The following is a 27,205-nucleotide window of genomic DNA, read 5'->3' as shown; positions in this document are numbered from 1 at the left end:
CAATCATGCATTAATGTTTCCATAAACCCATTGGGTTTTAGTGGTAAACTAAATCATGATATTGGCAAAGATAGCGCTGTACAGACACTAAGTAAAATAAAAACAAAGAAGTTAGTAAATGTGAGAATGAATGGTTTTTAGTCAGCATGCTCCCAATGACTTGTTTGAATTGTAAAACTCATTATTACAGGCTTGGTATAAATATAAATATATATATATATATATACATATACCTATATATATACACACACATATACATATATATATACACATATATATATATATATATATATATATATATATATATATATATAAATTCCTCATTAATAGACAGTAAACTTTGTATGACAATGTCCAACTTATAAAATGATATTGGTGTGATAGCAAGGTCCTAGGTATATTATGCAAAGATCTTGCTCAACTTATATTAGCAAAGTGCACTTTTAAAGTATGACTTGTATCTACAAATATTTTAGAAAATGTGTCAGAATCTAACCACAATGTCATCATTGCTTTATTAAATTGTTGAGATAGTTGCAGGTGTGCAAGAGGTGATTATTTTTTTGATGAGGAAAACATGTTTGCAGAAAATGCAATATTACAATGAGAGAACTTTGATTCAAAAAAGCATTTCATATTATGGGAGTTTATTTGTGGTGTAAATGTTTTGTATGATTTAATATTGTATTGTAAAAGTGAATTAACAATATCACAAAAGTTAGCTCTGTAGATTCCTTAAGTTAGTCATTCATTATTCAATATTATTCAAAACCAAAAGCTGTAGTAGCAAGATGAAATGATTACATGAGCAGTGAAAGTACTGACACATACTGGAATTAGACTCTGAAGGTGAAGACACACAGTGAAATGAGAAGGATTCAGGAGCACATATTATATTTACTTTATATGTTTTGCATTACACCATCTAGGTCTAGGGCATTTGCAAATTCTGCCCGCAGGGCAATCTAGCAACACTGTCCTTTACTCAGAATATAATGATGTCATCATAGTGTATTACCAAAGGGATGTTCCATCTGCGACATCACTCCAAAGAAGGACTGCAAGGCATGGCACCCGTGGTAAGAGTATTTGTCTGTTACCGAGGTAGAGAAGATATGACTCCAGTGTTAGTCGGTTCCTGATAGCCGATGGTGCATTGTGGGAAAATGGACCTGATTTTGGAGGAAGAAGGGGACTTGGAAGAAGTGTCCAGAAGCCATATGAAGCCCAGTCCTTGAGTGAAGCGTGGCTTGCCGAATAGGCAGGTGGCTCCTGCAGTCTGTGGCTTGGCAGGAACAGAAGCTGGCATGGAGTACTCTTCAAACACCTGGATGCCACGGGGGGGGGGGGAGGGAGAAGGAAAGAAGGAGAAAGATAAACTCAAATATTTGGTTTTAACATTTCACAGCTTCCCCTTCTACCCCCGTCCCTTTCAGTTCTATTAGCCCAGATGCAAGAAAATCAGGTCCCCCAATGCCCATTTGGTAGTAAAAGGCCACCAACATTGGAGTGCTGGTACCCTGACTCTGGTGACATTTCATGGTAGCTAGCCCCTGACTCTGTCCAACAGCCCCCCCAACATGATCCCTCCTCCTTCAGTAATATCATTTATAAGGTGGTAACCTATTTCTACAATCAGTAGGGTTCACAAGATCGTACACCTGATGGAAACTCCCTACAGATGTCAGCTCTGGTACCTACTGCTGGAAGTCAACACAGACACCCAACATCACCCCACCTCAACCTGCCCAAGAGAACCCACATCACCAGCACCTGAAAAGAGGCCATTCAAGCTCCTGACCACGCACCTGAATATAAACAATCATCGGATAATGACGAGTTGCTACTTCTACATGTGCTGCACAATGCAACACACATAGAAGTTATAAATATCCATTTGAGATGATGTGCAGGAAAGGACACCTTCCTGGACATGATCAATCATTCCCTGCAATGCAAGGGTGCCTGTGTTGGCGCTAGGCTAGGTGAAGCGCAGGGGTGCGCCACATTCTTGTGAATACGGCTCATCCCTGAGTTTTTAAACAGGCAGAGCACAGTGTTAGCAATTTTGGAGCTACACCGCGCTCCGCCAGTTTTTATAAATATGCCAGAGAGTGCTTACAGTTGTGGTTGAAATTTTACAATAACAGAAAGAAGGCAGAGTTATTACTAGGATTTTAATTTGGTTTTCAGGTGGGTTATGTAAGCTCGAGGTGTAGAAGATGGGCACAGGATATAAATTCAGTGCAGGAGCATCCAGGGATAGACCAGAGGAACCTAGCGAAGGAGATAAGGGTAGGTAGGGTGGAAGATCCACTCGAATCATGGCGTTTGGAGAGTTTGATTGTTTTGCCTTTAGGGTTGTTCCAAAAAAAGAAGGGCAGTCTTCAAATTAAATTATACAATACTTGTCCTATTCTTGGGGACAGCCCATTAATGACTTCATATCAGAAGAGGTCAATTCTATGGACTATTCATCCGTGGGTGTGGCTATCGAATTGGTACAGATGGCAGGAGTGGGGGCATATGTGGCAAAGAGTGACATTGAAGCTGCATGTTGGCTGTTGTCGTGCACCCAGAGGATTTTGAGCTGTTGGGCTTGCAAGTTTGGTGTTGGTGGTTTGTAGATACAGATGGACGGTCCTGTATCGTGCAGTGTTTACAAAATGTAGGTCTCGTATTAGTTTCTATTACACACTGTTTGGATGATTTCATTTTTGTGGGGTCGGCTGACCCGACAGACTGCCAGCACATGCAGGTAAGTTTTTAAGTGTTGATGGAAGATATGGGGTAGCACTGGCATTGGAAAAGACAATGGGGCCAGACACGGTTTTGACATTTTTGGAAATTGAAAGTGACTCAGTGAGGATTGAGCGGAGATTACCAGAGGACAAGAAGAGTTGTTGTTACAGGAGTGGGGGCATATGTGGCAAAGATGACATTGAAGCTGCATGTTGGCTGTTGTCGTGCACCCAGAGGATTTTGAGCTGTTGGGCTTGCAAGTTTGGTGTTGGTGGTTTGTAGATACAGATGGACGGTCCTGTATCGTGCAGTGTTTACAAAATGTTGGTCTTGTATTAGTTTCTAGTACACACTGTTTGGATGATTTCATTTTTGTGGGGTCGGTTGACCCGACAGACTGCCAAGTTTTTAAGTGTTGATGGAAGATATGGGGTAGCACTGGCATTGGAAAAGACAATGGGGCCAGACACGGTTTTGACATTTTTGGATATTGAAAGTGACTCAGTGAGGATTGAGCAGAGATTACCAGAGGACAAGAAGAGTTGCTGTTACAGTTGTGATGTTGATAAGGAATGAATGCAAAGGTTTGTGACATCCAGGTGTGGCTAGGCCATTCCAAATTTTGCATGCAGAGTGGTTAAGGCTGGGAGGACATGTAGCAGGGGGCTTGGTTTAGCCTTGGCAGGCTGCAGCTTGCCGCACCGTAGAGTGAGATTGCCTGCATTAGTAGTGGACAGATATGGAGGTTTGGTAAGTGTTCTTACAGGAGGTTAATGGCATTTCTTTACGGGAACTGGGTGAGGAGATGGAGTGGTCTCGTCCATTCAGATTCTTTCAGATGCAGCTGTGGGAAGTGGTTTGGGCCTATTTTGGAAAGGGAAGTGATGCTCTGGACAGTGGCCTGAGATTTCAAAAAATGGGGGTTGCTGTATTGCGTTTTGAGAATTTTATCCACTTGTAGTGGCTGTGGGATATATATTCTATGAACAAGAAGGTGTTCAGTGTGGACTACATGGCATTTAACTTTATTAATAGACTCTCTGACAGAGATGTGAAGTTGCTATAACTGTTGAGGGTGTTTGTGCTTGGATGCTTGCATTATAATATTAACTTTAAGTCGAGACATGTCCCTGGCCTTAACAAGGACACTGCAGATGGGTTGCTTCGTTCGCGGTGGAGGAGGGTCCATGGGCTTGTGCCAGGAGCTTATTTGATGAAGACACATACGTTTCAAGAGCTCGGCAACCTAGAAGCAGAGATTAATTGAGTTGATCAAAAGATCTTTGTCTGCTTCCCAGAGGAAAGCTTATTCCCAGGCATGGGTGAAGTTTATGAATTCTGGAGCAAAGAGAAGAGCTTTAAATGACAATGAAGGTGGGGGTGATGGGTTGATGTAGTTAACTTCATTATGAGCTTGACACAGTATGGCCAACTGTTACTATAGAGGGGACGCTGGCTGGTATAGCGTCCTATGGTATGTTACTGAGGTGCCATGAGCCAACAGCAAGGGAACAGGGAGGAAGGACAGTAGTAAGCTGGGCAAGAGAGATGGGTGTAGGTTAAAAGATAATGAGGCCTACAACTTTAGCTTTGTGGCAGTGAGTTTTCATGGCAAAGCCAAGGGTCTTCAGAAATGGACTGGAGTTGGTACTGTTTTCAATGGCGGTGGTACGTTTGTTTCTTCGGGCGTTCCATGTTTCGCAGATACTAGGAATCAGGAAAGGAGGCAGTTTATGGAGGGAGGAGATGGTGGTGAGGAAAGAGGGAGCGGAGGTTTATGGAAATAGCCAAAAACAGATCAGGGGCAGATATCTAGTTTGGGTCTCTGCCCCGGGTACTGGTGGAAGGCGTAGGTGCATTGTGGGGTGTCAGGGAGGGAATGGGTATTTAGACATCCTAAGATTACTACTGATCAGCTTTTGATGGTACTACTCAAAGCGCTTCATTTGTTGAGTGTACCCGCTGAGGTGTTTTGGACTAATTCATTTAGCATTGGGGTGGCTACTGAAGCAGAGGTGAGAGATGCCCAGAAGATGTGGTAAGAGCAGGAGATACATAAACCCTGGGGATTGTTCTACTGAAGCCATTTTTAGCCTGTTTTTGTTGTGGGTTACTAGCAGGTTGTGTTGCTGGTATGTAGAGGGGTTATATGGTTGTTTGGTATGTGGTAATTCTTTTGTGAAATGGGCAGCATGACAAGTGTAGCTGAGGAGATACTAAAAGCAACTGGACTTTGATGAAACAAGAATACAAGTGAAATGCTGGTGGGGTGTGGGAGGGGATGAGGCAGGCTGGTACCTACATTGCTAAGGATCTCCTATACGTGGATTTGATACTGTTACTAGTTTATCCTGGAGAAAATTATATAGTGTAGATGATGGGTTTAGCTTCAATTAAGGACATGAAGTGAGACCTAAGAGAGTTTAAAAGAGTGTGTAGGGTATGGCACTTATGTCAACCGAAACTAATACCTATAAAAGCCCTCAATATTTTTTTTATTGGGTTCGAGGGAATCTTACGAGAATCCCTCAAGCCCAACCATCCAGATAGGCAAATTTGAAATTTAATATCTCAGAAACTACCAAAAGGATTTAAACCAAATCATACACAGCATGTTTCCTAGAACAAGATCTAGCTTTCTGCCAAATTTGGTGTAATTCCTTTCAGCAGTATTTGTGGTATTGCTGTTCAATTTTCCTGTAGAAAAATTAATCAGGAAAATGTGTTTAGGGACCTCTCGTTTTTGTCGAACAGAAAAAAATGTATGTATATATCGCGCTTTAGACCTTCCACTTTGTTGGGTGCCCTGGGTGGTTGGGTGCCCCTGGGGTGGGGAATTGGGAACCCCTGGGGGTAAGGGAGCCAGACCGTGTGCCCAAACCCTCAACATGCATGGGATTGAGTTCCCTTGGGGGTTGGTCATCTCCCGAGGGGTTGAGAGCCCCAGGGGTGCTGGGCCTGGGCATGCCCATACTCCACATTGCACAAGGTGATGGACAAAAATAGAAATTCACTGAAAAAAACAAAGGTTAAAGGGAAGGAATTGTAATATTATCTTACTCTATATTTAAAAAAACTTAGAAATCCACTGAAAAAAATAAAGATTAACGTGAAGTGATAGTTAGCTATGGTAAGAATACCTTACTTTGGATGTTCAAAAAGCGAAGGTTAGAGGGACGTCAATAGAAAATGTCACTTAACCCATACCATTTGAATAAATAAAACCAATTAAATGAAATTCATCAGTTATTTTTATCTCGGGTAACTATATCTCCTGCCCTAGAGTAACTATAACTCATACCCACGCCATATTACATCACTCATGTCATGTTCAATGACATTATTGATAAAATCACTGCAACATCTGAAACAATATCATTGATAACAACACTGTGGCTCTGATAAAAAGGTCTGGTGGCGCTAGGGATTCTCAAAAGACTGTATACTGCCACCACTGTTCTACATGCTAAACCCATGTCAGGGATTTTAACCCTCCACCTCTAAATGAGGGCACGCTTTGTCTGCCCTTCAGGTGTGCCCTTGGGGAGAGGATGTAGCCTTATGGCTAGAGCAGTCGACCTCAAAGCGGGGGAACCGGGTTTGGGTCTCTGCAACGACGCTCAACATCCTGTGATTCTGGGCAAATAACTTAATCACCCCGTGCCTAACAAAAATGAATGTGACCGTCTAAATTGAAACTGGTGCTCATGTAAAGCGCTCTGATACTCGGGTCTTGTTCGCGCTACGTAAAACTCCGCAAAATAAAAATAAATAAGGTCACAGGACAAGTCCCGGACCTATTCATGTCAGGGACAGGCCTCTGATCACATGCTAGATTAGTGCGATGATAGGGCCAGAAATCAAAAAGTCAGGATACCAGATACACACAATAGGGCACTCAAGGTAGGGAACAGAACTGTACACCATATAGGGGTCATGGCCGCCCCAGCACAGAAGCATCTTAAGTTCTCTCCAAGGTTTGGCACAACCCTTCAACGTGAGGAAGAGAACTGAAGTCTTTGTGCCTGCCCAATAGAATTGTGTCACCTATATAGCTGAGGCCCACATGCATCAAGCATTTTTGGAGTCGCAAACGGTGCGATTCCTTAAAATCGGCCGTTTGCGATTCCAAAAATGCTTTTTTGGATGCATCAAGCAATTTTAGAAATGGCAACATTTTTGCGATTTCTAAAATTGCGATTGCTTTTAAGAAATCGCAAATTTGCGATTTCTTAAAAGCAATGCATGATTACTTTTAAAATTGCGGAATCGCAATTAGGGGGTCAAATTTACCGAGTGGTTGAATCACTCGGTAAATTTGCAAAAAGTGTTTAAAACGCTGAAAATGCATTTTTTTCAACATTCATGTTACGGACACACATGTCCTTAGGACATGTGTGTGTGAAACATGATGCGAAAAATACATTTCAGGGGTGCATGGGGGGGTCCTTTGGACCCCCCCCCCTGCACCCATGAAATGCATTAACAAATTGCGATTTTCAAAGTGAAAATCGCTATTTGCTAATGCCTTCCCATTGCTTCCTATGGGCCTTTTGGCCCATAGGAACCAATGGGAATAGCGAATTCGCAAATTGTATTTCGGTAATTTATGCGATTCTGTAAAAATTGCGATTTTTACCGAATCGCATTAATTTACCGAAAATAATCATGCATCCTGTTTTGCGAATTCTAAAATGCGAATCGCTATTTTTCGCACTTTAGAACTCGCAAAATCCCGGGATGATGCATGTGGGCCTTAGCCCTTGAACAACCTCCAGATTGCATATGCAGCCCCCAGAAGGTGCGTGTGGGAGAGCCTGGCAACCCAGATCAAGAAGGAACCTGCCCCTGTCTATGCTTTCTCTAAGCCCAAGTGCTCAGGGTTCTGTTTGTCAGAAGAGGTGCAAAATATCAAACTTTCTGGAGAAGGGTGCAATGAGAAAAGGGTATGGATCAGAAGGTGCAGGTCTGTGTCATTTCTGAATTTGTCTGGGGACTCGCGGCCAAGGACAATTCCAAAGCTTCTGCTGTTGTTAGCACCACATAAGAAAGGGAATGGATTGCTTCTGAAAGGGCCATGGAGGAATAAGGGATGCAATCTTCTGGGGATCTGTCGAGGCTACAGATAAATAAGGGATGTGATCTTCTGGAGATCTGTCAAGGCCACAGATGAGTACGGGATGCGATCTTCTGGGGATGTGTCGAGTCCACAGAGGAGTAGAGGATGCTTTCTTCTGCAGTGCAGATGTGTCGAGGCCACAGAGGAGCAAGGGATGCGATTTCGGGAGATGTGTCAAGGCCACGAAGGTGTAAGGGATGTGATCTTATGGGTATGTGTCGTGGCCATGGAGGAGTAAGGGGTGCGATCTTCTGGGGATGTATTGAAGAAACGAAGGAGTAAGGGATGCGATCTTATGAGGATGTGTCATGGCCACAGAGGAGTAAGGGATATGATCTTCTGGGATGTGTCGAGGCCATGAAGGAGTAAGAGATGCGATCTTCTGGGTATGTATGGAGGAAACAAAGGAGTAAGGGATGCGATCTTATGAGGATGTGTCATGCCCATAGAGGAGTAAGGTATAGCGTCTTCCGGGGATGTGTTGAGGCTAGGGAGAAGTAAGCGATGGGATCTAATGGGGATGTGTCGAGGCCACGGAGGAGTAAAAGATGCAATCTTCTTGGGCTGTTTCAAGGCCATGGAGGAGTCAGGGATGGATGCAAACTTCTGGAGATGTATCAAGGTCATCTGCATTTTGTAAGTTCATGTAAAGGTCTGCAATTCTTTTGTAAGGTGGGAGGAGGTTGACAGCATCCAAGTCATTATCCTCTCAGCAACCATAGTCTTTGAGAAGTATAGCAAGAGCAGGTATGAGAATGTCCCCCATTTTTCAGAATTTTCGGGACCTAGGAAGGTGCTGTGCCAGGATTCATCATCAAAACCGACACAAACCTTTTCTCTCAATGGTCGGATAATGTCTGCTTACTTTGAAGTTGGAAATAATTCTGAAATCCTATTCGAAGGCAGTGCTATCAGAGTCTGTGCTGAGGGCACAGGGCTTGTCTCAAGGTTTGCCACCTTCAACGGCACTGGCTCCTATGATGTATCTCCGAGGGCGAAGCTTATGGAAGTGAGAATATAGGAGGCATTATGGTCAGAGGTACCAGGTATCGTCAAACTCACAGGAGCAGGCCACTCTTTGGCTGCAGTTCAGCCGGAGGGTAGTGGGGGTGTCCTGGATATGCCTTCCATGACTTGTGAAAGGTCTCAATTTCCAGGGGTTAATAGATGGAGTTAAATAATTACACCTTCATCTTCGCTAATGCTAGAATCCGCTTCCAAGTCTAGGAAGAGACCTGCACTACAACCAACATGAGGGGTATATTGATGAGAGGCGTGCGCCGCTGGAGCTTCACTTTTTTCTATGACGCTCCCCTGCGAGACCTATTGCATTGCAAATGCTTGTTTTCTTTGACGCTCCGCCAGAGCAAGCCTCCCCATCATATCCACGAGGCAACGCAAAGCCACTCTGCATGGTTTTACATGGCCTCATAGATATGGAGCAAGAAAAAGCAGCGCAAGTTGCTGCGTTGCCTTACTCTGTGTCAGGGAGGCGTTCCATGGGCATTGCGTTAGATTTTGCCAAGCAAAACCCATGGATGTTGACGCTGATCCAGATTTACTTAATCATGTAAACCTCGTCACGCGCTACAATCTTACGCCTCACCAGAGCAGGCATACGGAGGAGAAATATTTTTATTTCTTCTTGTTTTTTCCTCTTTCTATGTGTGCTGCATTCTGCAGACATAGAAAGAGGAAAGCCCCTCTCTGGATTGTTTTTGTGCAGGAAGGTGCTCCTTCCTGCAAATAAACAATCCTGCCTGTAACAGAGGCCCCCTTGTTCCATGGTACAAAGGTTCGTACGTTGACCCTAGCAGCAAATTGGAGGAGAGCACAGGAATGCATCATATTTCATAAATATGGGACAATCCTGCCCTTTCACATTGGCGTACGGCAGCAGAGCAAGATGACTTGCGGCGCTGCCCTTCGCCAATTCCCCATGATTGAGGGCCCAAGTTTGCAAACAGTGCTAGGTGCTCGAACATTTCCTCAAGGAAGAAGAAGACTTCTCCATCCTATGGCCTTTTTAGGTGGTTTTTCACAGAAAGATCTCTTGGAAGCGCGTTCCGTGTCAGGAGACACATCTAAAGAGGACAAGGCCTGCTTCTGGTGTTCCTACGAGACTCAGCCAACTTTTTCTCCCATGCTCTGATATCCTTCAGGTGCACTGAAGAGCAGGAATTGCAGGCTGGATGTATCCAAGCGATCCGATAAAAGTCCTCTTTTTATGGCATGTATGTCAGGGTTTGAATCTCGAGACCTGGCAGACCTTGCTATCCGTTCATAAAAAGACACAAAGGCGTTGATTTACTAACATTAAGCACTGGGTTAGCAACAAAAGGGATGCTAACCAGCACAAAATGTTTTTTTCCTAAACTTGTTTGCGCTGGAAGGTACCCTGAAAGTAACCCAAAGGAGTGCTAAGCACTGCTTGACTCCAATCAGCGCCAAGGGGGCATTGCATGGGCGTTCCCACGCTACCACCCATGCCTTTTGACACAAAACCCTATCTACAAAACAATAGACGACAGAGTTTAGCGTCAAACGTTTACGCCATTTGAAAGGAGGTGTTAAGAGGAGAAAGGTTTTTATTTCTCCTTTCTTTTCCAACTTTGCATGTGTGGTACACTGTGCAGGACACATACAAAATAGGAAAAGTTTTAATACAACTTCACAATTGGTAACCAGGTACACCGATGGGTGCTCTACTCTTATCACGAGTGAAAGTACACAAATCAATTACAATCTAAGCGGTGCTCACAAGGGAGGAAAGATTGGTTACCAATTCAATCTTGTGTATACCCTCCACTGGAGAGTAATGATACATTCAAAATCGACCCCGAGCACACACCAGTTTCGGTTCCCTTATCCAATATCGGAATATGTAAATCATATGACCACTCGATGAAATCGATAAACTATAGTATAGAGATTAAAGTTCCGATAATCAAATGTCAACAATATATTTCTTGAAATTCAGGTGAGGCACAAGTATGGCTATCTTAGTCCCTCCACGAAGTATAAAATCTATATTACATATTCGGAAATTGGATAAGGGAACAGAGACTAGTGAGACATAACTAGTGAGGCACTACCTTCTTGTTGGTTCTAAGGGAGTCTACCAATTGAATTTCCCTTCTTGCCTAATTTACTTAAAATTGTTAGTATCAGCCCTGAAGAAGTCATTTGCGCACTACACCGCATGACGAAACACGTGTTGGCTGTTTTTTCTGTGAAATGAAGACAGTTTTTTCTGGGAACTGAAGATCTAGCTGTGTCTCGAAAAATTACCTGAATTCAAAATTGGGAAAGACTGAATACATTTATGGACATTGGATCAAAAACTATTGGACTCTCAATATTACAAGGATTGTTGGTACTACCTATTGTGTGCTCGGGTCGATTTTGAAGGAAAAGTTTCAAAGTGTGTCTACGTAAAGGGTACCCTTCCAGTACAAAACCTAGGGCAGACTCACGTACACACCCTAGCACGATGATGCTAAGGTGTGTGCCTGGTGCATGGCAGCTCAATTAAGCACCATCGCTAGGGAGAGATTAGCAGAGTGCCCAACCTCTGAAGATATGGCGCACTCCTGCTCCCGCCCAGTCACGCAGGGCAGCATTTTTGGTACTGCGTTACGTAACTTTTAGGAAATTGTGGGGAAGAAAGAAGCAGTAGGTGGAATCGAGACCAGGCCGCCTCTGTATCCTGCACCCACAGCCAGAGGTGGGCGAGCCGCTGAAAGCTTGTGCCTTAAGCCTGGCTCTGGCTCAGCTCGACGTCCCATTGGAACCTTCAGCCCATAACGAGCCACGCTTTCATGAGGCTTCATGCAAAAGGAGGTACAAATAAAGCATTAGCATTTGAAGTATTAAGAAGAGACAACTTGATACCCATTTAGTGGCTGATTTGTTCAAAGTGAAACCATAAATCCTGGATTAATCACGCCTTTCTTGTTTACCCAAATTGTGTGATCTTAGGCACCTTCAAATGCGTGAGTACAAAATACCAGCTGAACAGAAACATACTGTTGTTCTAAAGATAGTCTGGGCCACATACAGAGTCCACATGACCAGTCTCATGCCTCTTAGTTCACTAATGACACTGTTACCAGGGTGGGGACGGGGGCTGGAAGGTTTCTAAGATCATGTTTAAAAAAACGATCAGTTTTTATAAGTACTTACAGTGCAGCGCTATGATGTGAAGAATTAATGTCAGAGCTTCCACGTGTTAAAGAATTACACATTTCTGAATTTTGACGAGACTTTTTCATATTTTATGTGATGCCTCTTGAATGATTTAAACAGCAAATATTTTCAGGGCTCGGCTCATGCCTAAGAGTCGGCCAGTCCCTTGGCTCGGCTCTGGCTTGACTCGCCCTGTTAATTTGTTGGCTCGTCCACGTCTACCCATAGCATTGGACATCAGGGCTGGACTGGCCGTAGCGGACACCGGGCGATTCCTTAGGTGGCTGCTAGGGTGGGGGCCAGTTTTGGACCCCTGTGGGTCCGTTTTTGTTACCGGTGGTCGGCAATATCGGCCCCCTGTAACAAAATCAGCCAAAACCCGCACTAGCAAGCAGCTCAGCCGCACACCTCCTCACCCCCAGGGGCGGGCAGTCGAGCAGTTTGCCAGGCGCCTTTCAGTTCCCAGTCCGGTTCTGTTGGACATCACCAGCCGCGGGCTCCTACGGAATCAGTGGTCCCTTACACTTATTTATTTTTACAAATGTAAAGCAGTGACTCCCTGGCCGGCCAGAATAATCAAACAGGAGCCGGAAGCGGTACCTTTGCCGGGCCGGTGAGAACTTTTAAGAATGCATCAGACATATCAGCAGAGCTGCCCTGATAAACTGTCATAGTTCCCTTGCTATGCTCCAGTGAATCACTTTTTATGAATATATACATTTATTTTACCGGTGCGCTCTTCTCGGCGGTACCCCACCCAGCTCAGATTGGCGGCCGGGAAGATGTTCTGGTCCAACAGGAGATTGAGCTGTGTTAACAACAGAATGAGGAATAACACATTAATGACAATAATATCAAATGTTTCTACAGTAGATAAACTAACTCATCTCATCAAACTTTCAAAGATGAAAAGTTGAGTAGGATTAGCAGGCACTCAGGGGGCCTCATTTACTATCTTTTGACGCACGGCAGCGCAGCAAGCCTTCCTGCTGCGATGCTGTGCATCAAATAAAAGGGCAGGAATGCACCGTATCTACAAGGTATGGTGCATTCCTGTCCTTATCCCCTGCGCCGGCGCACAAACAGCAGGATTGCGCCAATGCAGACACCCTTGCAGCATGTTGCAACGGTGCCTGCGTTGCAGGGATGATTGTTTTTGTGCAGGAAGGGAAGCCTGCCTGCACAAAAAAAAAACTGATGGCATTTTCCTCTTTCTTCTGCAGCCCACAATGAAAGAGGAAAAAACGAGGAAATATAAAAGTATTTCTCCTTGTTGCGCCACTCGTACGCCTCCCGATTCTGATACATTCCCAGTTTTAAAACACTTTGTAAATCTGGGAATGTGTCAGGTTCCATGGATGTTGCTTGGGAACACCCACAGCAACACCCATGGAACGCCCCTTTCACGCAGAGTAATGCATGAAAGGGGCCCATATTTACAAAGCCATGAAAATTCACGCAGGGTGACTTTACGTGAGCTTGTAAATATGGAGAAGCCCATTGCACTGCAGGTGCGTCAAAAACGTCAAGCCGCACAATGGGCTTGTAAACGAGGCCCAGAGTTCTTATCTGTAGCAGGTGTGGTAACCCACTGAGTTAACTTACTAGGGTTCAGCCCAGTGTCTTGCAGGTTACACCCGTAGCTGCCACGTAGTTCCATGTTGTGCCTAACAGCTGCAGACAGAATTTGCAGACTCTGGGCCTCCTTTACAACCCTTGCGACACTGGTGTGTCACTTTATTTGACGCACCAGCAGTGCAATGGGCTTCCCCTTATTTACAAGGCCACGTGAAGTCACTCTGCGTGACTTTTCATGGCCTTGTAAATATGCTCACTTTCATTTCTCCTTGTTTTTTCCTCTTTTTATAGAAGGAGGATATTGCCATCAATGATTATTTTTGTGCAGGAAGGTGTTCCTTCATGCACAAAAACTATCATCCCTGCAATGCAGGTACCCTTGCAACATGACGCATGCACAGCTGCCAAGGTTTCAGAATGCTATGTGTGACATTTTCAAAATTTAAGTGCAATTATGAGTGACATTTCAATGACTATGAGTGACATTTTCTAGCAATGAATACAAGAGAAGCATATAAATATCAGAAATGACACCCATATGAGCAATGAAAAGCTCTAAGGAGATCTTGAATATTGCTTCAAAGTACCAGAAATGGAAGGGCACTAACCAGAGACAACTCCTTGCAATCCAGCTGCACAGACTATCAACACCAACTTAATTTACTAATCTGAAAGAAATCTAAATTTTATGGGCAAAACAATATTTCATAAGGTAAACAGCTTCAGGTATGGTCCACAGCAGAACTCATTCCAAGAACTTTATTAACGTTTCTTCCACACTCATATTTTGTTATTACTCCACAGTCTTGCAGCGGATCAACTCATGGGGTCTGGAGGTCACACACACTCTCTGAATGCACCTCAATACTAAATATATTTGTAGAAAAGTGAACATTTATAGGATCAGGAGTCCCACTGTTAAAAACAGATTTGTATGTAGAACACGCTACTAACTGGAAGAAAATATCACTGGTCCAAACTGTAATCTTGACACCATATGGAATAAATTGTGTTTTTTTCAGTATAGATTCCATCTGTGGGCATATTAAAAGGAACTACACAAACTTTGCATAGCTGGTACATTTGGCTTCAAAAAACAGTTTAGGGATCCTACATTATTCAGGTTACTTCGGGAGAAGCATTGTTTAAGTTTTTAGTAATAAACTGAGACAAACAAGTTAGTGCTTCCAAAAGAGGTACACGTTCACATAGACGGTACTGCTTGCAGATAGCCCTAGGCATGTGCAAAGTGTGCACCTACACAGGGCCGCCAAACCCCAGGGGCCGCCACGACGAGGATCGGATCGGAAGGATCTGATAATCGTGGCAGTGGCGGCCCCCTGGCAGGATTTGGCGGCCTCAGGCTCCAACCCCGGCTAGCAATGGCACCAATGGCAGCGCACCGGCGTAGCTAGGGGTGGGGGGCGAGGGGGCGCCTGTTCTATTGTTGAAGCAATCACCGCGCAGCCGCGCGCATTCTGCACTTTCCTGACGTCACAGTTACTGCCTCCAATAGATAGACACCGGGCGGCAGAGAGTTAATTCTGCACTGAGCCCCCTCGCTGTAAAATGAATTCTCCTGTAGTTTTGCAATTAAGCATGAGCCCAACCCCCGGCCCTGAGGACACCACGGGGCGTCGGGGGCCACAGTGGTCTTGACGCCGCCCGAGCAAACCGGCCCAGGACCCCTGATTGCAGCTCAGCTGACACTGAGCCGACCCAAGCGAGCTCGGGCTGCCAGGCTGCTCAGACAAGTGGAGGCCGTAGGCGGCCGACAATGGAAATGCAGCTGCACTCTCGGCAATCACTGCATAAAGTAAGTGTGTGAGCGGAAGGCAAGTCCTAGATGCATAAAATAATTCATTGAAGTAACGTCAATTTAAAGTTCTAATTGTGGTTCCCATAATTTAGAGCCTCTGCCTGCCAGCAGTGTCTATTATTTAGTGATAAATAATATTTACCAAATGTCCTGGATAGTGTTGGGCTGGGTAATCTTTGCCACTAAACATGCCTGGTACCGTAGGAGCGAACACTTTCTGTGTAGAAACGCACATATTCTGACAGTACCGGCTTCAAGCTTTCAGCTCCTGCTTCCGATAAAGCTTTGAATTTTCTAGTCTCTGCTTTTTCCTCAGGGCACTCTGTACCTCTTTTTCGGTCTGTTGGCCTCTGGAAGATTCCTTTGCCGCGGAAGGGGAGAACTGGCAGGAAGAACCCACCCATGGAAGGTCGCATTGCAAAGGAGAATTTGCCACAACTCTGTAAGCGACGCGCAGAAAAATGAAGTTGCACTCATGAAAGGAGACACATAAGAAGATTCGAAAGGTAGCCCCAGATCATAAGACATTAAGATCGGACAGAAATTAAAACCCAAAAAACACTCTAACCTGCGCCCCCTTGCCGAAAAAACTGAAGAAAAAAAGTATAAGAATAGGCCCCTGTTAACGTAAAAGACAAGATACCTTGTGAGAGTCCACAAGAATAAACTGCAGTACTAACGAAGCCAGAAGGAAGAGTCATATACAGGATATTTGCAGCAATATTAGTGGTGGTACATATGGACCGTTTATATCGACCACGAACGAATGTGTTCGGGAAAGGCCTTGTACAGATTTGATTGGAAGATACCCTGCACACAAAGAAGAATGAAAGGATAAAACGATTTCTAAGCTGGTCCTGAGGAAGGTGGTCATATCCCACCGAAACGCGTAGACCTGGCGTTAGGAAACTTTTAAGATCTTTGTTATCTCCAAACTTAGAGATTGTTTTAGAACTTGTAAGAGTGTGAAACGGTATGAATGTGATGTATGTGAGGTAGTTTTTGTGTGTGTTAGGGGTATAGTTGGTTTTGTCGTATCTTTGCACTTTGCATTTTTCAGAACAAACAATACATTTTTGGATTGTATAAATGATGATATCTGATGTTACATTGTCTAATTTATTTGGATTGAAACAAATGTTAATGAACTGATGAACTACACTTATAAAAAAAAGATTCAAAAAAAGATAAATAAAATAATTGTTTTAAATAATTTTGATAAAATCTAAAAAAAGAAATAAAAGAGATTCAAATGAAAAATATGAGACTGTTATTCCTATACTAAATGTGAATTTTGATGGTTAAATTTTGAGAGCGAAGCCTGAAAAGAAATTATGTTCTGACCATGGGGGAATTTTGATAAATTGAGATTCCTTTGGGTCGCCTTCAGAGCCATATCTAAATCTAAATATCTATTTATGCATGAGACTTTTACTCCGAGTGTTTACACGGCTCCAGCAGCACTTTGTCAATGGAACACGATTACAATCCATTCGCAAAATATCTTAATGATAACTACAAGTAGAATTCACCATGCAGTTTGTAAGTATTTAGGTTTAACAAGGACCTGTTGTTAACTTCCTTTCCTCCTGAAATGTTCATACAACAATACAAATGTCACCATAACTGCGATTAATGTTCTTCTTGGAGTGCGATCATTTTCTATAGTGGACGTTTTGACTAATCATAAAGTAGCACAGCAGGTTAATATACCTGCTGTAAAATACGCGATCCATACATACCAGGGAGTCCATATAATGAAAATAGGTCAGTGCTTTAGTTAGAGAGGTAATTTTTTTACTTGAAGTGTATAAGTTAAAATCCCAGTTTAGAACAGGGAGCTAATAACTGTCAAAAAGAAGGTAGAGATTAGAGCACTATGATCCTCCCTCCCCACCCCAGTCTCTCATTATTATAATGTTGCAAAAAGGGGCCATTTCGATAAAATAAAATACAGTTATTATTAAAGAGAGCCCCCAACCACGGTTTAACATTTTGAATTCCGAGTTTGTTGTTTCTTCAGACTAAGCACTCATAAACTATACTGTATCAGTATGGATGACAGGTCACTCCTACACCTTGCCCACAGGCTTTCTTTAACAGTAGTTATCCGAGAAGTATTGGTAATTTGTGCCAGTTTAATACTATGCTTGAGGTGGCCATTGAAATGTTCAACGATGACTTTTGCACTGTGGGTGATACAGAACAGTGTTGATGTTTTTTATCTGATATTGGATTAGAAATTCTTTCATTTATGTGGCGCTCAATTGCATACCATTGTCTGTAATGAGTGACTCAGGGAATACATCTTTCTTTTAAAACTAAAAGACGGTTCAAAATAGCTCTGGTGGTGGCTTTTTCAAAAAATTGCTCTTCCAGTCACTTAAAGTGACAGTCAACTAACACAAGGGCAAATTCCTATGAGCCAGAAGAATTTCGAGGGCACCCACACATCTGAGGCTAGTTTTTCCCATTTAGCTTTTGACCAATCTGCGGGAGACATGGGTAGTTATGAAGTAAAGGTATTTGTTTATGTCACTCGAAGTACACACATCAGTGTTGATTCCAAACCACCAGAAACGGGTTTGCAAGAAATTCTTGAGAGCAGATATTCCCAAGTGCCCATGATGTGCACTTTGAAGTAAGCACATTTTATGTCCTCTAGTAGAATAAGTTTGTTTTCTCAAAACACCGGATTGCTTTTCAAACTAAATTCTTGCACTATGTAGCCAAAATGACTTAAAAGGACCCTGTAGGGATTTTATGGATGGTGCACGTTCATTAACAAATTGTTTTACTTGGGTCAAGATGATATCAGTGGCATACCATGCAACTCCTGTAACTCCAAAGAAAGACTGATCAACTTCTTTGTGAATGACCAACTCCATGTATATCTCTTCAGATGGTTCAGAACTTTTGCTTGTCAACAGGTCAACCTGATAAAAAAGTATGCTGTTCTCTTCTTCCTTCCTGGTACGAACATGTTCTCCAAGTTGTATTGGTAGAGCTTGGAATACAAGTGGATAATGAGAACAGTAGCTGAAAGACCACCTCCAGAAATTTGTGGGCATTATTTGAATTGCCAAACATAATGTCCAAAATGCTTGATAGTCCATACGTGTGCTAGTAAATCGTTTTCAAATACACCATATTTGCGTTTGGTAGGAGATAGCGACTTTGAAGCAAACAAAACATTCCATTCTTGTTTAACCTGCAACCTGGTCTAATACAGTGTCGAAACCATATGCACTAACCTCACATTTATGACACAGGTTTTGCCTGTGCAAGAGTATTTCAAAGTAGGAGCAGAAGCAATAGCAACTTTGACGTTGTTGAAAGCCAACTGCTGCCATTTAGTGCAGACACATTTTTGCTTTGTGCGCAATAATTTACAAAGATATTCCGTTTTGCTTGCAAAATCTTTCACAAATTTGCTATGGTATTCACAAAGCAATTAAATGACAATACTTTATTCTTAGAAAAGAAACAAGAGCATTCATAGATTGCTTGGACTAACTGACTTTGTCTTGAAACAAGGTACACTTTTCAGTCCTTTTGTGCTAATCTAGAGCAAACCTCCTCCAAAACAGTCTTAATGTGATTCAGTGTCTTTGGAGAACACCAGAATAGCATCTTGAAATAATTTGATGCAGCAATCCATATCTTTTGACGTAGGGAACATATCCTTTTGAAGACAGATGAAGCAGATGCAAGATCAAAGGGCATGCGTATATAAAAAAAACCACAAATGGGGTGATGACTGTTATTGCACTATCTCGACTCTTCTACGAGCCCGACCCTTCAAATTTGGAACGGTGAGCAATGTGCAGGCCTCGAGTGGGTGGGAACAGTCTTACAATGACAGCCTGCTGCAGTGCTGCCTGATCGCACCGACACCGGCAGTGACACACGCCATAATTCTATATTAGGCATTATTTAAAACGCTCATCCCTGGTCTCAGGCTTCATCTCAAAAACACGGATCCCTGTGCGTACTGAGCACAACCCCTGTACTGAGTTGAGAACAAAGGAGAAAGGTGACAGACGACCAAAATACCCCTTGTTCAGGCCTCAGTGCGTGAAATGGAAATATTGAATTGCAGGCACTCACTAATTAGAGTACCTGCTTGCTCCTGAGAAGTGCCGGTGCTCTCCCATTAAATATGTTACAGCAGTGCTGAGAGGTGCAGATACTCTACTCTTCACATTCAGGAATTGCAGGAACGCAGTACCGGGCAGTATCTTCCCATTTAAAGCACTTCCCTTTCCCTTTTCTCTAACCACTTCACCGAGCCCCTAGAGAAGACCCCCCCGCCTTCTATTTATTCCCTGCGTAGCATGCCCCCCAGAGATGACCTCTGCCTTCTACTCTCGGCACAGCACTTCCCAGAAAAGAAGACCCCTTACCTTCTACTACTGGTCAATCATCTAACAACTTTTCTGGACGTATTATTAAAACACCTTCCTAAGCTCCGCTTCGTCCGGACACCCTCTTCCGGGGCTCCCACCTACGCTCCCTGCACAGGGCCACCATGAGCCTAGAGCCGGCCCTGCACTTCAGCAGTTTGATTCAAACAAAAATGGACTCGTACGTGTGCTCCTTTTATTAGAACAGGAACTTTTAATTTTTCTAATAGCAAAACACTTGTTTTACATTTTGGTGTCTATACTACCACAAACAACATGCACGCACCTGACTCCATTACTCAATTGTTTGACGTGATATGAGCAGCACTGTACTCACCACACAGCACCCCCGTGATGAAATACTGTCTGGGGTCAGGGATAGGACGGCCGTGTTAGTAACACACACTGGGCGTGAATCTTTTGATGCCTAGTGACCTGGTGACCAGTACGTGGGAGTAGAGTGCCGGGCAAGCACTAGCTCCAAACAGGGACAGGCCTCGGCCATGGCTCACAGAAGCTGATACCTGGAAGAAAGTCGCCGGTTTGACGCCTGCGTGTGTGGCAAGAAAAAACAAAACTGCTGCCCGCCTGTGTCTGCCGCTGGCCTATCAGACCCTGCATGGCCACAGGCAGACAAGGCGTCACCCCAGTGTTCACGCGAGGCAGAGTCTGTTATTAATGACAGAGAGTGAGTTCTCGGCCTCAATGATTACCAGCAGGAAGTATTGGAAGAAATGTATGGGTGACTGGATTGGCTAATAACTAGATTTTCATATAGTAGTACCGCGCCAGTCGACGCTAATCCCTCAGCAGCGCTGATGTATACACATGTCCCTTGGAGGCGACACCGGCGCTAAGCTAGCACTATAAAACTGATGATTAAGCAGAGTGAGAAATATCTCATACGTGTAACGCAGCGGGCCCAGATTAGGTAGGCCTCTAGTGCACACTAAATGAACACTCGAGAGACAGTGGTTAACTCTCGGCCGGAAGACCACGAGCGGTCTTCCGCCCTTTTATTTATACCCTCGGGACGAGCCCCACCGAGGGGTGTAGGAATGGGTGGGTGTATTGAAACAATGTCGTAGAGAGTCCAGGTGGCTCTCTAGATCCCTCCTTTCTTTTGGTTCTGGACCATTAGATTCTCATAGTTATGGGGGAGGTATATACAAAGCCTCTGAGCCTTTGGCTTGGCGCCGGATTCGGCCGGAGACCATACTTTTGGCTTCGGGCACAGGTAGATGTTGCAGCCCCAGCAGGGGCCCCCTGGGTTGGCTCAGCAGTGGCATTCTGATCGGTCAATGAGGTACCTCCGTCACTTTCGTGGCTGACTTGTCTTGGTGACTCTGGCAGAGCAGTCCTTCTAGCCGGCGATCCTGTAGGAGATGAGCTTGGCAAAGGGTCCGGATGCTCAGGGATCTCAAGGTCCACGTCCGCCACTGTCATCTTCTTGAAGCTGGACACATTCCTAGTGTCAGATTGTTGTTCTCTTTTGGCGGCTACCACGGTCCCTTGGACACTTACAACGATCCATGCCTCTGGCTCATAGGGCGTCCGGAACTTCCACCCGGGGTATCGGTCTTTCATCACCACCTGGTCTCCCACTGGGGTTCCTGAGCTCTCTGATCCTCGCTCCCAGTTCATTGTCTCCCTCCTCGACTGGACGGCGGCATCGTCCCATTCCACGGGCACCCACGTCGGGTCAGATGGGATACTATCTCGTGGGGCTCGCTTGAACAGGAGATGAGCCGGAGCACACTTAGCGGTGCTATGAGGAGTCTGACGGTACCAAGGAATTGGTCGAGGGCCGCCTCCGGATCTTCCCCGTTGTCCACTGCAATGCGTAGCACACGGTTGATTGTCCTCATCAATCTCTCCGCTTCCCCATTCGCTTGGGGCCATATCGGGGTGATCTTCCTGTGCCGCACTGCTTGGTTCTCAAGATAATCCTGGAACTCCCGCCCCTGGAAAGGGGTATGTTGTTGGACTTGAGTTCTACCGGCAGCCCCATCATTGCGAAGGCTCGATCCAGGACTGTCTTTACCTGTGGGAAGGCTGTTGATGCTATGACTTCGACAATGGTAAACTTCGAGAATGAGTTTAACCATGACCAGTATGTGACGACCATCCGGGAAGCTCCCAAAGTCCACACTGAGATGTGTCCATGGAGTTCTGCACGGTTCTTCCATGATCACCGGTGCTGGGTCTCCCCTGGTGATCGTGCAGGCATGGCACCGTCACACCATCTCCTCTACCATGAAATCCATGGCCGGGAACCAAACCTTGTCCCTCAACCTTGCCTTGGTCTTGGCCATTCCCTGGTGCCCAACATGGGCCAAAGCGAGGATCCTCCTCTGTAGGCTTTCTAGGTCAACGATGAGATGTCCCCTTAGCATGACTCCTCCTTCCCCCACACTGAGTTCACTTCAAACCTGCCACAATTGTTGACGGGCATGGCTGACCTCCGGCTGGAGGATTCAGGCACCATCCATGAAAGGAGCCCAACTGTTGTTCTCCAAGGCTTCCCGAACTCGAGACAGAGTGGCGTCTTCCTGGGTGGCTGGGCCGATTTCTTCGAGCGTCATAGCCTTGGGACACTCTCCTTGCGATACCATGCGGACAAACGCCTCCGTGCCGCAGGGATTCCGGGTGTCAAGACAGGTAATCAGCAGGTTGTGCGCCCCGAGGCAGAAGATCACCTTAAAGTTGTATCCCTGTAGCTGCACAGCCCATCGTTCGATCCTCGGGGGTGCTAATCAGGATGAGCCGGCAAACAGCCGGAGCAATGGCTTATGGTCGGTCACGATGCTGAACTCTTGGCCACACAGATACAAATGTAAATGCTGGCACACCCACTTGATCGCCAACGCCTATCTCTCGATATGGCATATCTGGTCTCGGTGTCGGTCAGGGCTTTGATGGCGTAGGCAACAGGCTTCCATACCTCCGGGCCATGTTCTTGAAGAAGGACCGCCCCAAGGCCCACAGGGCTTGCATCAACTACCAACTCAGTTCTGCGTTGTGGATGGAAGTAGGCCATCACGGTTTTGTCGAGCAGGCTGGCCTTAATGTCCTGGAATGCCTTGTTGGCTGCAAGTGTCCATTCCCACTTGTGGTCTTGACGTGTGAGCGCGCTCAGTGGCTTGGACATGGCTCCTAGATTGGGAATAAACCGTCCACAGTATGTGGCCATGCCGAGGAAGCTTCTCACCACGGTGGGGTTGCGAGGGGTGCTGGCTGCTCGGATGGCTTCGACGTTCTTTGGATCTACCCGGAGTCCCTCCCGGGTGAACGTATCGCCAAAGAAATCAATGCTCTCCTGATAGAACAAACACTTGGATTTGTGCAGAGTCAGCCCGCAGTCTACTAGCCGTTTCAGCGTGGCCCTGAGGTGTGTGTGGTGCTCCTCGAGCATGGCAGAGTACACGAGGATATCATCGCTGAGGTTGATCACTCCATGCAGCCCTAACAGTGTCTCCCAGATAGCATTTTGGAAGACCTCGGCAGCTGAGGACACTCCGAAGTCGAGCCTCCTGTATCGGCGTAGACCTACATGTGTCGAAAAGGTGGTAATGTACCGGCTTTCCGGCTTCAGTTCCAGCTGATGGTAGCCGGCGTTGAGGTCTAGTTTGGAGAACCACTTTGCTCCATTCAGGTCAGCTACAATGTCGTCCATCGTGGGAGTGATGTGACGTTCCCTCTTCACCGCCGTGTTCGGTAGTCTCATATTGACACAGAGTCGAATGGCTCCAGGTTGCTTGGGTTTGGGTGCCACGACCAGCGGGGACACCCATGACGTAGGCCCGGACACCTTCTCGATGACCCCTAATTCTTCAGGCTTCCTTAGCTACTCCTCCACTTGTGGCCGTAAGTTGAAAGGCAACCGACGATGCCGGAGGGCCATTGGTCGCACCGAAGTGTCAATGTGAAGCTTGAACCTCTTGCCTTTTAGTTTCCCAAGGCCTTCGAAGAACGCCATGAACTCCTTCAATATCGCCTCCGCATGGGACTCGTGCACTTGATTGGCAAAGAAGACGAGCCCGAAGTCTTCGGCTGTGTGACAGCTGAGCAAGGTCTCCTTCTTGCCCTAAGTGATGTGGAACTTCGCTTCGGTAGAATAACTCCCACTCATGATGGTGGTCTGAATGACGCCCCAGAGAAGGAGCAGGTCTGTCCCTCCATATGTGTAGATACTTGCAGTGGATGGTGGGAGGGGAGGTCGTGGAGATAGGCGATCATATTGGTTGGAGTCCATCACATTGACGGAGGCCCCAGTGTTGATGAGAGCTTGCACGTCGGTGCCTTCGATGGAGACAGAGCACATGGGAGGTGGCCTTCGACTGGTCCCCGTCAGGCTGACGTACAACACCACGAACACTTTGTCGTCGTCTTCGTCCTCATACATGGGGCGTCGCTCCTGGCGCTGGTCATCTGGTACCGGTGATGGGTCGTCCAGGGAGATTTGTCGAATGCGCTCTGACACACTTCTGGGTCTTGACATCGCTGGTCGGTACTTTCCCCCTCGGCATACTTTGGCGTAATGGTTTAGCCTTCCACAGTGGGAGCATTTTCCTTTTGCCCCACAGACGGCCATTGCGGGGTGATCTTCCCCACAGTATCCGCATGGTCCACCTGGTGGCGGTCTAGGCATCTGGCGAGATGTGGGGAGGCCTTCTCTGGATGGCATCCACTTTTTCCTCCTTGATCGGTGGTACCTGGGTGATGGTGATGCGGCGACTGGGGTGTGTAAGGCGGCTTCCATCTCCTCTGCCCTGGCGTCCGTCCGTTCGTGGGAGCGAGCTAGGATTAGAATCTCCTCCAGCGAGATTCCTGGTTGCCGTAGGATGAGCTTCCGCAGGAGTTTTGAGCGGCATTCCTGGATTATCTGGTCCCTGATCTCGTCCCTTGGGTCCGTGAAGGGGCAAGTGCTGGCCAGCCGGCGCAGTCACGCCTAGAGCATGTCCACGGATTCGGTTTCGGTTTGCCATGCCCTCTTGAACTTAAATTTTTCAAAGTCGTGATTGAGCTGTGGATCGAAATGTTTGTTGAGCGCGGCAACCTCCGCTTCGTAGTCGTCATATGTTCCGGTGTTGGGGAGCACCTCAAACAAATCATATATCTCCGCCCTGCCGTGGTAGATGAGGAGTGATCTCTTGACAGTCCCATCGGGTTCACGGGTCCCTCTAAAGAAGTGGTTGAGTCTCCCGACCCTGGCTGTCCATCTTGGCGCGACCGTCGCAGGGATCGAGGCTTCACTGAAGGGGGGATCGGCATGACTGCTGTGTGCGTGTGCACTGGTGGTGGAGGATTGGGGGCGACCACTGGATTGTGCCCTCCCTCTTGCTGGGGGGCTGTTCCTGCCCCTGGCGCAGTGTTGCTCATTGTGGCTGTGCAAGAGCGTGTGTGGGCGCAGGGGCGCGGCTTGCATAGCGGAGCGTGGCTCAGGAGTGTGCCTTAGTACATGTCCTTGGTATCCAGGCTGCGCGGTGGGGCCTTGTGCTAGCAGGTGGGGGTGTGATACACCCACTTGCTCACTCTTTTGTGGGTGTTGAGGTGTGAGTGGGTACAGTCCACCCCTTGTGGTGAACCACAGGGTGACTTCTGCAGCCTCAGCCAAATTATTCCTCCCTTTTATTAGACGTCTGCGCACTCTACCAAATGCAGGTGTCCTTGTGGAGTTGCAGCCACCAATGCTTGTTGTTTTCCTTTTCTGCTTACTGTGAACTTCCCAGGGGCACTCCTCCAGCACAATGTTCCATGGAGTCTCCCCAGGGGGGCCAGTGACGATGAGGGGCTTCCACAGAGCAGGTGGATGCAGGCGCAGGCAGAGGAAGGGGCAGCCCCGGCCTGGGGCCTCGCTGCTTGAAGGCAGGCAAGCCAGGATTCAGAGCCTCACTCGGGCCGGCACAGCAGGGCAGCAGACTCGGACTCCACCACGTGGGCGTAGCAGCTCGTGGGCGGGGGCAATGGGCACTTACCCTCCTCGCAGGGCACCGCGCCAGCGAGCTCCGCCGGCTGAATGCGCTCCCGATGATCAGGGAGGCGCGTTGGCGGGATCGAGCTGGCGGCGCAACGATGGCTTTGATCGGCTACAAGCACAGCGGCAGCAGACGCCGGGCGGCGAGGAGCGATGCGGGTGGGCTCCGCAGCATCTTCCATGGCCTCACGGGAGCAGGGCAACGTGGGTAGAAACCGCATGCTCCCCGACCGGAGCATTCAAGGTAGACGGGTACGCATGTGGTACGACCGGCCTCGTCGCCAATGTAGCGCAGCAGGGCCCAGGTTAGGTAGGCCTCTAGCGCACACTAAATTAACACTCGAAAGACAGTGATTAACTCTCGGCCGGAAGACCACGAGCGGTCTTCTGCCCATTTATTTATACCCTCGGGACGAGCCTGCCCCGAGGGGTGTAGGAATACATGGGTGCATTGAAACAATGTCGTAGAGAGTCCGGGTGGCTCTCTACAATACGCACTCACTTTAAATGCATTGCGCTTGTTGCAGCAGCAGTACTAGAATAATACATCATGCGCTCTCCTAACATTACATTCATTTGATTGTGTTAATTTGACTAGTGGCTGGTTAACTTACAGCGTTCGTTCTGGCCTTCTTCTGCCCCCATGCTGAGGAAGCGTGACTGCGCCGGTGATAGCCGGCCCTCAGCCTTTCAGCGCGGTCAGTTGACTGACTGCATGTGTAATGTAATGTAATGTAATGGTGTCTTGCAAAGCGCATGTATCACCCCGCCATGGGGTATCTCAGCGCTGTAGACCACTGGGGAACCCGTCCTGGCTTTCCCTGTGAGATGGTCCCTGCTGGGTATCTCCAAGGTGAAACCAGGCATCCCTGGCGTATGTGGGGGGCCGTTGTGGAGATAAAGCAAGCTAATGCCCAGAGTTGCCGAGTGTGATCCCTGGTTAGAGTAGGCACCGAGGCGAGAATTATCAAGTCCGCTGACCCTGGTCCACGACCCTGCCGCGTCGGGAATTAAACCCTGGTCCCGGGCCGTCCTCTGCTTCCGGGTCTGTCGCCTCTAACCAGTGAGCCACACCACTCCACTCCATGCACTCCATGTGCATCTTGTGTCGGCCATCCCGGGCTGCCGTTAATAATTCACCGGCGGGCAGCATGACCATTTAGTTCCTGGCCTTGTCTCACAGTGCGATGGGCCCAGCTGGGCAGGGCAAGACTTAGTGAGGTGCGCCGCTGGCCAATCAGACCCTCCATGGTCACAGGCAGACAAGGTGTCACCCCAGTGTTCACGCAAGGCAGAGTCTACTATTAATGACAGAGAGTGAGTTCTCGGCCTCAATGATTGCCAGCAGGAAGGATTGGAAGAAATGTATGGGTGAC

The 27,205-nt window shown here is 46.6% G+C and overlaps 1 protein-coding gene across 1 annotated transcript in view; it reads right to left on the bottom strand.

Annotated features, from left to right (window-relative positions):
* Nucleotides 1-329: 329 nt before the first annotated feature.
* LOC147717894 (uncharacterized) overlaps nt 330-27,205 on the bottom strand; it is an 88,128-nt gene continuing 61,252 nt past the window's right edge. Inside the window, exons 6-7 of the mRNA XM_086919893.1 lie at nt 12,779-12,857; nt 330-1,327 (exon numbers count right to left, since the gene is read on the bottom strand). Coding sequence (XP_086776019.1) covers nt 1,320-1,327; nt 12,779-12,857 — 87 coding nt within the window. The 3' untranslated portion in view covers nt 330-1,319. The remainder of the gene's footprint in view (nt 1,328-12,778; nt 12,858-27,205) is intronic.

Source organism: Lissotriton vulgaris, chromosome 5 (assembly GCF_964263255.1).
Source record: "Lissotriton vulgaris chromosome 5, aLisVul1.2, whole genome shotgun sequence".
Taxonomy (NCBI): Eukaryota; Metazoa; Chordata; class Amphibia; order Caudata; family Salamandridae; genus Lissotriton; species Lissotriton vulgaris.
The sequence above is the reverse complement of the archived record's forward strand: the minus strand, read 5'-3'. Positions and strand labels throughout refer to the sequence as shown.